Below are 14,453 nucleotides of genomic sequence, written 5' to 3'. Positions count from 1 at the left end.
ACACCATACATCCGTTCACACTGCACAGCCAGCACCATCACCCACATCTAGAACTTGTTCATCTTCCTCAGTCGAGCCTCCATGCCCACTAAATGCTAACTCCCGTTCTCCCTCCCCGTAGTCCCTGGGGACCTCTGTTCTTTCTATCTGCAGCTCTGTGAACTTGTCTATTCCAGGTCTCATGTGTAACTGCAATCATATCTGCCACTTTGTGTCTGGGTAGTTCGCTCAGCATAATTATGTCTTCAAGGTCCATGCTTATTTATGAGTATGTATCAGAAGTTGTAATTCCCCACTGCATGGCTACACTATACCCACTGATGATGTCTGCATTTTATCCTCTATATCAATCTTACAAGTGATTCATAAAAGAAACCTCGGACACATTTGCACACATCAGTAAAGCAAGGCCCTCTGCAAGCCAATGCATCAGCCAGGCCTAAGAGCTAAGAACGAAATCTTGGCTGCATTATGACAAATGAGGGGATCCAGTTCTAACACACTCTAACAGGAATGTTCAGAAAGAGCTGGCCCTCCTGCGATTTCCAACCAGCAGTATATATATTCAAATATATATACTATGAGCAGCACCTTCTGCTCCAAAGGGCACTACGGTCCTAACAACCCAGCATTTATATTCATATCTTCAACCAAATACAGTCTCTTCACAACCATCTTTCTTTAAACCTTCTGAAGGCACAGACTTGCCTCAGGTCTACCAAAGGACACGGAGGCTGTCGGCCAGGGCTGCAAACCTACTTCTGGATGCTAGGCTCTTGTATCTTGGAGGACATCCAGCACCACTCTGAAGATGGACATTTTAATGCCTCCCAATACTTCGGAAAGAAACTTAGAGAACATTACATTTGGCTTTTAATCAAGCCCATCACCTGGAGTAGCCTATAGACAAGTGAAGCTGGAGGGGCTGCAGAACCCCTCCAAGACGCCTGAGAGTGTGGGCTCGAGCCTTGCCTGGCTCACTAGCTCAGGACACACAGCCTCACACTGTGCTTCTGCATCCCCGCTAGGATGGCTGTGAACGTTGACTGAGCGGCTGCCTGGGAAGAACCTCTGTTCTGTCCCTCAGCATCTCAGGATTCGTGCTCATGTACCTGCTGCCTCAGCACAACACATGTAAGACTTCCCATTCCACAAGACTTCTTAGCATCTTAAAGCTAGGGACAAGCAACCAGGAACAGCACATTAAGCTACCACCTGGGATGCCAGCATGCCATGTGAACACCAAGCTTGTGTCTTGCTAGCTCTACTTCCAATCTAGCTCCTTATAATGTATCTGGATCAGCTGCAGATAATGACCCAAAAACTTGTACCCCCGATGCCCACATGAGAGACCCAGATGGAATTCCTGGCTCCTGGCTGCAGTCTGACCCAGCCCTGTCTCCTGCAGCCATTTGAGAACTGAATATACAGATGGACAATACATCTGTGATCTCCCTCTCTATATAACTCTACCTTTCAAATAAACCAGCAATTTTATGGGGCAGTATTTGGCACAAGAGTTAGGATGTTGGGCTGACAGGCTTCAATATCCATTTTGGGCTCCTGACCCTAAAAGTTTCAGCTGAAACAGACGCTGCAAGACAGCAGTGACAGCTCATGCAATTGGGTCCCTGCCACATACATAGGAAACCTGAACTGAGTACGTGATATTTGGAGAATGAACCAGCAGATGGCAGCTCTGTATATACCCTTCTGCCTTAAATACATTTGAAAATGAATTTTAAAAATTCATTAAAATAAAATTCTATTACTTCTTGCTTTACAAGAATAGTATTTATCCTTAGACAAACACCAAAATCAAACAGGCTATTTTTAAATTCATTCTCTGTAAGGTGAGGGACTATATATGCGCACGCACACACACACACACACACACACACACGTAAATCTGATTCTAGCCAACACTGATCAATGTGATAGCCACAAGCCACATGCAGTGATTTATATGTAATTAAATGTAAATTTTAACTAAAATTTCAGTATGCTTCAGTCACAGACGCCACATTTCAGCTTTTCAGTGTGGCCGGGGACTATCACACAGAAAAGCCTGGGGACACAGCACTTCCTTTAGCACAAAGACAGCATGCATGTCCAGGCTGTCAAGGCGCAGGAACCACCAGTCAGCATTTCTATCTGAAAAGCACGTGGGAAAAACATGTTCATGACGGTAAAAGAAGAGGAACCTAGCAAACAGGGAAATAAGATTCGAGAGAGTCCCTGCAGAGAAAAGGCATTCAGCCGCAGGCCTGGCAGGTGCCCTGGGACCCAGGGTCCGAGGGGCCCGGCTGCAGGGTGCCAACAAGGATACTGTAGAGTTTGCGGTCCTTGGACTCGGAGCGCATGCGGCTCAGCTGCTGCTTGTGGCAGCGCAGGCTCCACGGGTTGTGACTGATCTTCTCAGAACCCAGCCCACTGTTGCCATCCAGCATCTGGAAGGGGACGTCCGAGTGGCAGTGCAGCTCCACCTTTGGGCTTTTTGCCTCCTGGGAGCTAGGAAGAATGAGCACACACAGAGCATCAGGGGCCTCACTGCACAGTGGAAGGGACGCGTGGGCCAGGCTTTATCCGCCCCCCGCGCCATCCCTGTGGACAGGCACTTCAAGGACTCAGGATAAGGGAGTCAACAAAGGTAACCAAATGGCAGGTGATGTGTCCTACATTAGGAAAACTGAAAAAAATTCTTCATGTCTCTTCTGGAAAATTCAGAAGCTCTGATAAGAGAAGCCTGATCACTGCACAGACCAGAACCTTAAGCCTGGACCCTGACGTTATTCCGCTTCCTAGTTTTTCACTAGGTGACTCATGAAGCACCTTTTGCACCTCTGGAGAACAGTAACAAGCCCAGAGCAAGCCCACTTTAGGAGCTGCTGAGGGGCCCGGCGGCATGGCCTAGCAGCTAAAGTCCTCACCTTGAAAGCGCTGGCTGGGATCCCATGTGGTCGCCAGTTCTAATCCCGAAAACCCTGCTTCCCATCCAGCTCCCTGCTGTGGCCTGGGAAAGCAGTTGAGGATGGCCCAAAGCCTTGGGACCCTGCACCGATGTGGGAGACCTGGAAGAGGCTCTGGCTTCAGACTGGCTCAGTGCCAGCCGTTGAGGCTCCCTTGGGGAGTGAATCATTGGACAAAGGATCTTCCTCTCTGTCTCTCCTCCTCCTCTCTGTATATCTGGGTTTCCAATAAAATAAAATAAAATCTTCAAAAAAAAAAAAGTGTACACCAACCTGGAAAATTAAAAAAAAAAAAATGCTGCTGAGAAGAGAATCAACTGCCACTACACGGGGCCTAGATCAACACTGTGTAGCACCTGGATGACCAACTTCGGGTTCACAGTCACCAGGCAGAAGAAAGACGCTTGGGGTCAAAGGAGAAGCATTAGATGAAAGCTTCTATGTCAGGGTCGTGGCATGGCTGCTTGGGATCCTGAGCCCACGAGGCAGACCTGGAAAAGGTTTTTAGCTCCTTTGGATCAGCTCAGCTCCGGCTGTTGCGGCCACTTGGAGAGTGATCCAAAGGACAGATCTGTCTCTCCTCCTCTCTGTAAATCTTGAAAAAGATTTATTTTTATCTGAAAGAATTTATTTTTGTTCGCAAGATAGATTTTTAAAAATCTCTTCTATTTATCTGAAAGGAAGAGTTTGAAGTCTTCCACCTGCTGGTTCTTTGCCCAAATGGCGACAACAGCTGGGCCTAGGCCAGGCCAAAGCCAGGAACCAGGAGTTCTGGATCCCCATGTGGGTGCAGGAGCCCAAGCATTTGACCCATACCCACTGCCTTTGCAGGCTGCATCAGCAGGCAGCAGGTCTGGAAGTGGAACAGCTGAGACAAGAACCAGTGCCCATTACAGGATGCCTGCACTGAAGGTGACGGCTCTATCTCCTATGCCACAATGCAGGCCACAACTTCCCGTAATTTTATTACTTTTTATAATTCAGTGTTTTTTTTTTGTTTTTTGTTTTTTTTTTAAAGATTTTATTATTATTGGAAAGCCGGATATACAGAGAGGAGGAGAGACAGAGAGCAAGATCTTCCATCCGATGTTTCACTCCCCAAGTGAGCCGCAACGGGCCGGTACGCGCCAATCCGATGCCGGGAACCAGGAACCTCTTCCGGGTCTCCCACGCGGGAGCAGGGTCCCAAGGCTTTGGGCCGTCCTCAACTGCTTTCCCAGGCCACAAGCAGGGAGCTGGATGGGAAGTGGAGCTGCCGGGATCAGAACCAGCGCCCATATGGGATCCCGGGGCTTTCAAGGCGAGGACTTTAGCCGCTAGGCCACGCCGCCGGGCCCATAATTCAGTGTTTTGTTTTCTTAAAGTATATTTGCAAAATTATAAAATATCATCACTATAAGAGCTAGCTTTGTGGTGTGACAAATTAAGCCTCACTTAGCATTCTGGTATCTCACCCTGGAGTGCTGTGGCCGCTCTGCTTCCTTTTCAATTCCCTATTACTGCAGCTGGGAAAGCAGCAGATGACAGCCCAAGCCCTGATGGCCATGTGGGAGACCCAGATGGAGCTCTGGGCTCTTGGGCTTCAACTAACTCAGCTCTGGTCATTGCAACCAATTAGGCAGTGAACCAGCAGATGGAAATTATCTGTCACTATCCCTTTCATACTAAATAAATACATAAATCCTTATCTAGCACTACCATATTCAGGATATTTTAATCGCTAACCAGGCTAACCAAAGCAAACCTTGTCAGCAGTGTAGTTATCCTTCCCTCCTCACCATCCTCAGCCTTTTGATTACTAACAGGAAACAAGCATCAACTGGTTCTCTCTCTGTGGATCTTCTCAAATGTTACATAAACAGGATGATTAGTCCACTACGGACTAGTCCTTTTCAACCTTCCATCTTGTGCATGCAAGACAACAGAAGGCCAGGGAAGGACCAGGTGCAATGGCTCAATGGTTATATCCTCACCTTGCAAGCACTGGGTTCCCATATGGGTGCTGGTTCATATTCTGGCTGCTCCACTTCCCATCCAGCTCCCTTCTTGTGGCCTGGGAAAGCAGTTGAGGACGGCCCAAAGCCTTGGGACCCTGCACCCACGTGGGAGACCTGGAAGAGGCTCCTGGCTCCTGGTTTTAGATTGGCTCAGCTCTGGCTGTTGCAGCCATTTGAGAAGTGAACCAGTGGATGGAAGATTTTTCTCTGCCTCTCCATAAACTCTCATCTGCCTTTAATAAAAAATAAAGTTTTAAAAATATTTATTTTTATTGGAAAGTCTTAAACAAAGGACAGAAGGCCAGGGAACTTGCCGCCAGCAGGAGGCATTCTTGCCTCAAAAGGGATGAAAAAGCCTCACTCGGAGCCGGTACAGACTAACCCAGTAAGCAGCATCACTGAACAACGTGACAGAGAGATGATAATGCTGTGGGTAGCTCAAAGACACCAGCCATCTGCCCCAACCGCAAGCCCTGCTTTCCTTGTGTCAGGGCTCCAGGGATGTCCAGAATACTTACACCAGGAGGGTATGATAGGCTCCTGCAGCTCTGCTCACCCCACTTACCTCTCAGAGGCTTCAAGCGACAGGGAGCCTTTCTCCTCCTTGTGGTCACTGCCACTCCCAGACCGGTGCAGGCTGCGGCGGGAGTGCTTGCGTCGAGGCTGTTCTCGTTCAGGTGTGTCATCCTGCTCCACAGTCTCACTTTCCACATATGGGTAAGCCACCAAGTTGATGTAACCGTCACTGTCCCCCTCAAAACAGACGGACACCACACCTATTTGGGGGGGGAAAAAAAGGACAGCGATCAATACAGCTATACAGATGGGGTGTGTACAGCTCATCGTCACACTGGCTTTCTCATAACAACACATATCACCTGTCCTCTGTCAACTGCACACTGATATGGCAGTGACAGACTGCAGCTACCACCCTTCCACAGAACTCTGTTTTACTTTGACCTTGGATAAATCTGAATTTCACATTGTCCTGTTATTATTGCTTTAAAAAACAAAATGTGGGCCTGGTGCGGTAGCCTAGTGGCTGTGGTCATCACCTTGCGTGTGCAGGAATCCCATATGGGCGCTGGTTCATGTCCTGGCTGCTCCACTTCCTATCCAGCTTCCTGCTTATGGCTTATGAAGGCGGTTGAGGATGGCCCAAAGCCTTGGGACCCTGCACCCACGTGGGAGACCTGGAGAAGGCTCCTGGCTTCAGATCAGCTCAGCTCCAGCCGCTGCAGCCACTCAGGGAGTAAATCAGTGGGCAGAGGAGCTTTCTGACTTTCTGCTGTGTAAATCTGACTTTCCAATAAAATTTTTAAAAATCTTAAAAAAATTTTTTTTTTGAAAAGCAGAGAGAGAAGAAACACAGACAGCAGCCTTCAATTTGCTTGTCACTCCCCAAGCACCCAAAAGTCAGAAGCCTGGAAGCCCAGAACTCCAGCCAGGTCTCCCCATGGGAAGCAGAGACTAAATACTCGGGCCATCTTTCAGTACTTTCCCAGGTCTATTAGCAGAGAGCTGGATCACAAGTGGAGCAGCTGGGACTGGAACTAGCACTCATTGCAGGCAGCGGCTTAACCTGCCCGACACAGCACCAGCCCCCTTCACCTCCTCTTTTAGATCTCACCTCCTCCCCCCTCTTTTTTGGGGGTGGGGGAGATTCCTTTTCTATGACAGTGTCACTAGTGAGCTATCAATACATCCTCGTCCAAGACAGTCCCCAGAACAGATACTGCCTACACTGAGTATCAGGCTATTCTAGCCATACCATACAAAACTTCTACCTCAGCCATTTCTAAGGTGAAACATCTTTGTTTTCCACGTAAAGAGTTTGTTACATCGATTTCTGTCAAACAGGTTGTTCGTGGTCTTCTAGATTACCAAAGCAGTTAAGATACAAAAAAGGGGAAAAAGAAAAAAGGCAAAAACAAGCTGACACTGGTGCTCTGGGTAAGGACACTGCCATCCCATATGGGCACTAGTTCGAATCTCAGCTATTTCACTCTGATCCAGCTCCCTACAAATATGCTGGGGAAAGCAGTGGAGGATGCCTCAATGCCTGAGTCCCTGAAGAAGCTCCTTGCCCAGCCCCAACCACTGCAGTGAATCAGCAGGTGAAGCCCGCTCTCCACCTTGTCTGCCTTTCAAAAAAAAAAATGCATAAACATTTTCAAAAGCAAAAAAATACAATATAATAAATTGAATTTGAGGTGGTGATTTGGGGGAGGGGAAAACAGAAGAAAAAAATCCTGCCCTTCATCTTAACTTCACATCCCACCTTCTACCTGTCAGCCATCTTCTACATCAACCCTCACGGTACCAAGCTCCGAAAATTACTGAAAGCATTCATGAACATCAATATTCTAGCAAGAATATCTTTTTCCTCTTCAGCTCATTTCTTCTTCAAGATAAGCAACACCACAATCCTTGGGTCCTTGTAGAAGAAAATGCTTTCCAGTTTTAAAGTGCAATGGGTTTTCTTCATCCTTGGTTAACTCAGGCTTCACTTCAGAAGGCGTCATGCATGTCCTGGCTCCCTAGCAGGATTCAAAGGCTGCACGTTTGTCTTTACCACAGACCCAATTCCTATCAGGGCTGACAGCCCACTGGTCATGGGTCTTGGTTCCTGGGCTTCCCTCATGTTCTGATCTCATGTGTCCTCCCAGCATGCCCCACAGCTACCAGGCTGCTGCAGCTGACCAGGAGCGACAGCTATTCCTTCCACCAGCTTCTCCCCATCAACCCCCAATTCATCCCTTATTTGCTGGAACAACCTTCAATATCCTCCTAAGAAAGAATGTTCAGGGTCCAGGTAAGTCAGCTCAGAGGTGTGGGTGTCTGGACTTCCCAGCCACGTGGCTGTGGCTAGGAGAACCCATGCCAGACCAGGCTTCCTGCTGGGAATCCTAGCTCCCTGTCCACCGCTGCCAAGCAGTTGGCAAATCCTGGGCTTCCCAGTGGTTAACGAGACAACGGAGCTGGGCTTTGCTTGCTGCCTGCCTAGTGGCGAGCTCTGGGGTCTTGGGGGTCTGGAATTACTGCCTAGGGACATCCACAGTTAAGGCCACAGTACGTGCAGGTGAGGAATGAATGCTGAGGGACACCCAACAACAGAGCCACTGTACTTGCAGATAAGCGAGGGGACTGGGACCTGGTGGTTTGGAGGGGGGAGAGACCTGAAGATCTTTATGGGTCAAACACCAACCAACCTGAGAATCCAGAATTGAGCTTGTCAGCATGAAACACTACTGACCACCACATGCCAGCCCACGTGAAAGCTAGGGCTGGGGACCTATCTAGCAGGACTAGATCCCAGTATCTGACTGAATGCTTGACAGGGGACAGGTCATGTTAGGCAAGGCCATGGCTGCAGTGTCCCTTAGCACAAGGGTGGACTGGATCTGGGTGTGCCACTGGACTAGACTAGACTCCAGCACCCACTAGTGCTCGTGAGAACCAGGGTAGGTGTAGGGCAGGCTAGGTTAGGTCTCTGCCTCTGCTGAGCCATGTGTAAGCTGTGTCTGGGTGTGGACAAACCAGGCTGGACTGGGCTGTAGCACCCAACAGTGAAAATCGGAACGGGTGAAGGCCAGTCGGGAAAGCCACTGTTCCTGGTAGGAAAGGAGGTAGACTGGCCCATGGACCCACCCACCGATGGGCACGAGATGTGGCACTGGGAGATGTTCTGATGCAGGAGCTTGGGCAACTCCTGTCAGGACACAGTCCTTGCAGGTGAGCACCAGAACTCCAATAGGGAGCAGCCCAGACCAGGCCAGGGAATGGTACCCACTGGCATATGTTTGGCACAGGTCAGGGGCAAACAAGGTTGGGCCAGTTCATATCACCTACTGGTGAATCTGAACACCAGAATGGAGTGTGGGTTGGGCTGGGCTGGGTTACAACACAAGCCAATTCACCTGAGGGCCAGGACTAGTGGCCGGAGGGCCGAACTAGGCTGTAGCCCTCACCAGCTGAGTTGGAACTGGGGTTGGGCCAGACCAGCCAGGCCACTGTTAAATGCCAAGGAGAGGTGGGCCATGCCAGACTAGGCCTCAGCACCCAACCAGCACATGAGAGACCCAGAGGGAGGAGGTGAACCTGGTAAGGGGGTTGTGGAGGGCTCCCCTGCTGCACCACCATTTCCAGTGGAGAGCGTGAGTTGAGATGGGGCAGACCAGGCTGGGCAGGTCTACAATACCTGTGGGCCTCATGTGGCCTGGATCAGGGGAAAGCCAGGCTGGACTGACTGTTCCTACTGGTGCATGCACAAGTCAGAGTGAGTGTGGGTTGGATGGGCTTTGCCACAATACCAGCTGGCAGATGCTGGCACAGGGGGCAAATTCTATCAAGTTAAATGGCAGTAGCACCTGGAGATTGCAAGATCCAGGATTGGTAGTGGGCCCAGAAGAGAAACAGTGGGCACCTCCCTCTTGGGTTGCCACTCCAACTGGTGAGCCTGAGAACCAGGACTGGGCAGGCATGACTAGACAGAGAATGGCACCCACCAGCACATGTATGGGCTGGATAGTGGACCTGGTTGGGTTCAACTAGGCCTCAACGCCCATTGACATGTAGAACTGAATGGGATGTGGGACAGACTGGACTAGTCTGCTGCACACACTGCCAAGCATGGGAACCAGGGCAAGGGGCGGGCCTGGTGGGGGTTATTGCGGGTCGCCCCAACTCAGCTGAAGCTCCCACCAGTTTATGTGAGGGTTGAGTGTGTGCTGGGCAGAATCAGGCTGGACTATAACATCCATTGGTTCGTGTGGAAGACAGGGCTGGAAACAGAACTGACCCAGCAATTGCAACCACCAGCTAATTGGGGCGATGGACTGTACTGGGCCCTGTACTTGCAAGCACACACAAGAATCTGGTCTAGGATTACCTCAGACAAAGTTTCTTTGGGGATCTCCCTAATCGAACTGCTGGACTCAGAACCCCAACCATGAAGAGAAGTGCAGGTTCCATGGTCTGACCATGGAGTACAAGTGCCAAACTTGAGCCTCCTCAGAGGCTTAAGAGCAGTGGACAGCATACCCAGGTGCACATGGAGGATATGGCAGTCTATCGAAACCTGCAGAGGACACCTGATACCACAACAGAGGACAGAACAAATCAATCAACTACCCCAGCCATGTATTGGCAGTGAAATTCTGGGCAGAGACTCTAACATGGACTATGTCAACCAGTGGATTCTGCAACGATTGCATCGTGGTTGGAATGGCAAGACCGGCAGCAATTCATAACTGTTGAACTATCAAAACCACTTGAGAGGACCCTTGGAGCATGCCCCACATCAGGGACCAGGGATGGGTGGGAGGCTGGGTGAGACTTCTCCCTTTATCTCCCTCTTTACCCCAGATACAGAAAAGAAAAATGTGGAAACAATAGTCTTACCCACTTTCCTGTAGCCCTTGACCCTTTGTGCCCTAATCAACTATGTAAAGATAGTAGAAACAAAATGATTTTTAAAAAATGAATATAGAAATGGTGATCTCATCCACCTTCCTGTAGCCCTTGGCTCTAATCACCCTAATCAACTATGTAAAAATCATCAAAAATAAAAAAATCAGTAATTAGAAAAAAAATGTTCAAGGGGAGGCGTTGTAGCTCAGCAAGTTAAGCCACTGCCTGCAATCCACATTCCATATTAGCATGTCTGGTTCAAGTCTTGGCTCTTCTGTTTCTGACTAGCTTCTTGCGAATGCTCCACAAAAGCAGATGCTGGCCCAAGGACTAAAGCTTCTGCCACCCACATGAGCTCTGGGCTTTGGCCCAGTACTGGCTGCTATGGGACTCTGAGGAGCTAACAGTGAATGGAAGGTATCTCTATCTCCCCTTTTCATTCCTCTCTCAAGTAAATTAATCTTAAAACTAAAAAAAAAAAAAAAATCTAAGTTTTCAGATGAAGACAGAATTTCATATTCTCTGCAAGGACACTTTTACTTCACCCCCACACATATTCCTTCGTTTTCTAACTGTGCTGACCAGAACCACGAGAGAAATGTGGAAAGCATGACAAACTCATCTCATTCCTCAGACTTGAGGAGAAAGCCATCATTTCAACATTAATTAGGATGACAGCTGTAATTTTTCAAAGATGGTTTGTATCAAGTTGAGGAAGCTTCCTTCAATTCTAGTTTGCTAAGGGATTCTGCTACTGTTTTAGCAAGAATGAATATTGAAAAGCGGCACATGATTCAGAGTGAATTAAGACGCTGCTTGCAAGTCAGGAATCCCACATCGGGAGGTGCTGTTCTACTTCCAGCTGCTCTCCTGCCAATTCAGCTTCCTGTGAATGTGCCTGGGAAGGGAGTGGAAGATGGTCCAAGTACCTGAACCACTATGACTCACATCGGAGATCAGATAGAGTCCCTGGCTCCTGGCTTTGGTCTGGATGTTGTTGCCATTTGAGGAGTCAATCAGTAGAGGGAAATTTTGTCCCTCTGTCACTCTGTATATGTAGGTGTTATGTATTCTGGAAACAAAGCCTCAGTTACATGTACTATGCTTGATTCTCTCCTACAATCAGCTCTTCGCTTTCCGTTTTGCAAGACCAACAGACTATGACTATTATAGAAATTTTCAATGTGCTCACAAGTATGTATCAGCTGAGTACTCTAGCAGAGCATGGGTAAACAGAGCAGAAATGATGACGGGAAGAGTTTAATGATGCTTTTACCAGGAGTAAGGAAAAAATCACATAGCCTACCAGCTTAAAAAAAGCTCTTCTGGGACCCAGTGCAATGGCCTAGTGGCTAAATCCTTGCCTTGCACGTGCCAGGATCCCACATGGCACCATTTCGTATCCCGACTGCTCCACTTCCCATCCAGCTTCCTACTTATGGCCTGGGAGAGCAGTAGCGGATGGCCCAAGGCCTGGGGATCCCGCACCCACGTGGGAGACTTACAGGAATTTCCTGGCTTGGGATTGGCTCAGTTCTGGCTGCAGCCACTTGGAGAGTGAACCAGCAGGTGAAAGATCTTTCTCTCTCTCCTTTTCTCCATAAATCTGCCTTTCCAATAAAAAAAACCAACCAACCAACCAACCAACCAAACAACAAAAACAAAAGCAACTCTTCAGTTTTGAGATTACTATTTTACCTACCTCCCATTGTTAGAACGAATATAGAAAAAAAATCAGGGCTCAGTGGAATGGCTCAATTGGCTAATTCTTCCTCTTGCAAGTTCCAGGATCCTATATGGCACCAGTTCATGTCCTGGCTGTTCCACGTAGGTAACAGGGATCCAAGCAATACGGTCACCTCCGCTGCCTCCCCAGGCACGTTATCACAGAGCTGGATCACAGACAGCTGGGACTTGAACAGATACTCTGGTCCAAGATGCCAGTTACACAAATGGTGGCTTAACCCACTGCACTACAACACCAGTACCTATAAATACACTTAATGCCATTATTCATTTAAAATGGTCAATTTTATGCTATGTGCATCTTGCCACAATTTTTAAAATGAGGCTAAAATTAGTTCTGAAATGAACTGGTTTTTCCAAACAAACTTTCCTAAGTAAAGGATGGTATTAATATGTCTGAAATTATTCAGCTTTTTGAAAAGTCAAAAAGCAGGGGCTAGCTTTTTGGAAGAATACTGAAAAGTTCTTTAAACACAATTAAGGCACCAAGTGCAAGCTGGCATCCCATATGAGCACCAGTTTAAGACCTGGCAGCTCCACTTTCAATCCAACTCCCTGCTAATGCACCTGGCAAAGCAAGCAATGCAGAATGGCTCACATGCTTAGGCCCTTGCCACCCACGAGGGAGACCTCGATGGAGAGTCAGGCTCTTGGCTTCAGCCTGGCCCAGCCCAGCTGCTGCAACCCTTGAAAGAGTGAACCAGCAGACGGAAGATCACACTCTGCCTTGTCCCTCTCTAACTCTTTCAGATAAATATTCTGAGAGAGAGAGCAAAAAGAAATGAATGGGCACAAAAATGAATATACGGTGATAATGATCAGCTTTTAAAATAAAATGACTTAACCAGTTTAACACTCTCAAGTGCACTTTAAAGAACTCTATATTTTGGAACAGACTACTTTACTCAAAATGCAATGTTGGCACTTGCAGGCTCCCCAGAGCTGCTCCCGCAGCCACCCAGGAGGCAGCAGCCTGTCTTCCCCTGAGACCAAGTGCTTCCCTACCTCTCCTTGACAGAAACATGGAAAGCTAACATCAGCAGGCCCCTTTCCATCGAGGGGCTTCGACTGTCTTCCTCAGCTTCATTTGTCAATGCACTAAATTTTCAAACATTCAAGATTTTGCTGATGCTTTTCCAGGCTCTAGTTTTTCCTAACAAAAGGATTTGCCTCCCTTGAGACAATGATCAGCCATAATCCCCTCACATGGCAAATGAACAACACACCCAGGATTGCTGGGGTCACCAGACAGGCCGCTGACTGACCTTTGTACTCGGGGGTGAATTCCTTCATTTCTGGCGGGAGGGATTCGTAGAACCGCTGTTCCCGGGAGATGAGGGGCTTGCACACAGTGTGGTCATCGTAGCGCATCATGCTGCTGTGGCCGCCCACCTGGTGGATGAAGGGTTCCAGCAGGACTCCCCGGTCTCCAGTTCGACTTGCGTTCTTGCCATACTGCCCCACTTCCATGGTTTGACAAACACACATTGCGTTGGGGGCCAGTTGCACACTGAGGGCAGAGGACGCAGCACATGGGCCACAGCAGCAGAATGGGGTTGTCGATTTCGGTGAGCTGAAAGCCAAGATCTGTTCAGCTTATGATTATGTCCTGCAGAAGAAAGAAGAGGAGGCAATCAAAATGTATGGCAAGTCACAAGTCACAACTTCCCTTAGAGCTCCATGAACGACGATAAAAACTATTTTGCTGACCCACTGCAACGGCCTAGTGTCTAAATTCTCATTGTGGCCACTTGGGGAGTGAACCAGCAGATGGAAGCTCTTTCTGTATCTCTTGCTCTCTGTAAATCTGGCTTTCCAATATTAAAAAAAAAAAAAAAACTGTGTCAAATGCCTACATTCCTTTTTCACTTTGACTTTCAAATAAAATAAATCTTAAAAAAAAAAATGATGGTGGGCCTGGCGGCGTGGCCTAGCGGCTAAAGTCCTCGCCTTGAAAGCCCCGGGATCCCATATGGGCACCGGTTCTAATTCCGGCAGCTCCACTTCCCATCCAGCTCCCTGCTTGTGGCCTGGGAAAGCAGTCGAGGACGGCCCAATGCATTGGGACCCTGTACCCGCGTGGGAGACCCGGAAGAGGTTCCTGGTTCCCGGCTTCAGATCGGCGCGCATCGGCCCGTTGCGGCTCACTTGGGGAGTGAAACATCGGACGGAAGATCTTCCTCTCTGTCTCTCCTCTGTGTATATCTGGCTGTAATAAAATGAATAAATCTTTAAAAAAAAAAAAATGATGGAAGCCAAAACAGCAGTTATTCTGGGAAATGCTGATTAAGAAGGGGACAAAGATGAGGGTAACATGAAAATACTGAAA

The 14,453-nt window shown here is 48.4% G+C and overlaps 1 protein-coding gene across 6 annotated transcripts in view; it reads right to left on the bottom strand.

The window, feature by feature from the left end:
* The window catches only part of IP6K1 (inositol hexakisphosphate kinase 1), a 35,512-nt gene that overhangs the window by 1,398 nt on the left and 19,661 nt on the right, over nucleotides 1-14,453 (bottom strand). For 4 of the 6 annotated variants that reach the window (XM_058678869.1, XM_058678868.1, XM_058678867.1 and 1 more), the window contains 3 exons: nucleotides 13,517-13,733; nucleotides 5,532-5,742; nucleotides 2,330-2,511 (listed from right to left, as the gene is read on the bottom strand). In XM_058678869.1, the coding sequence (XP_058534852.1) occupies nucleotides 2,330-2,511; nucleotides 5,532-5,742; nucleotides 13,517-13,658 (535 nt within the window). In that variant the 5' untranslated portion in view covers nucleotides 13,659-13,733. Of the gene's footprint in view, nucleotides 1-2,329; nucleotides 2,512-5,531; nucleotides 5,743-13,389; nucleotides 13,734-14,453 lie in introns of all 6 variants that reach the window. The other 2 variants (XM_058678866.1, XM_004581470.3) reach the window with 1 other exon arrangement.

Source organism: Ochotona princeps, chromosome 21 (assembly GCF_030435755.1).
Source record: "Ochotona princeps isolate mOchPri1 chromosome 21, mOchPri1.hap1, whole genome shotgun sequence".
Classification (NCBI taxonomy): domain Eukaryota; kingdom Metazoa; phylum Chordata; class Mammalia; order Lagomorpha; family Ochotonidae; genus Ochotona; species Ochotona princeps.
Note: the sequence above shows the minus strand (reverse complement) of the source record. Positions and strands in the feature narration are given on the sequence as shown.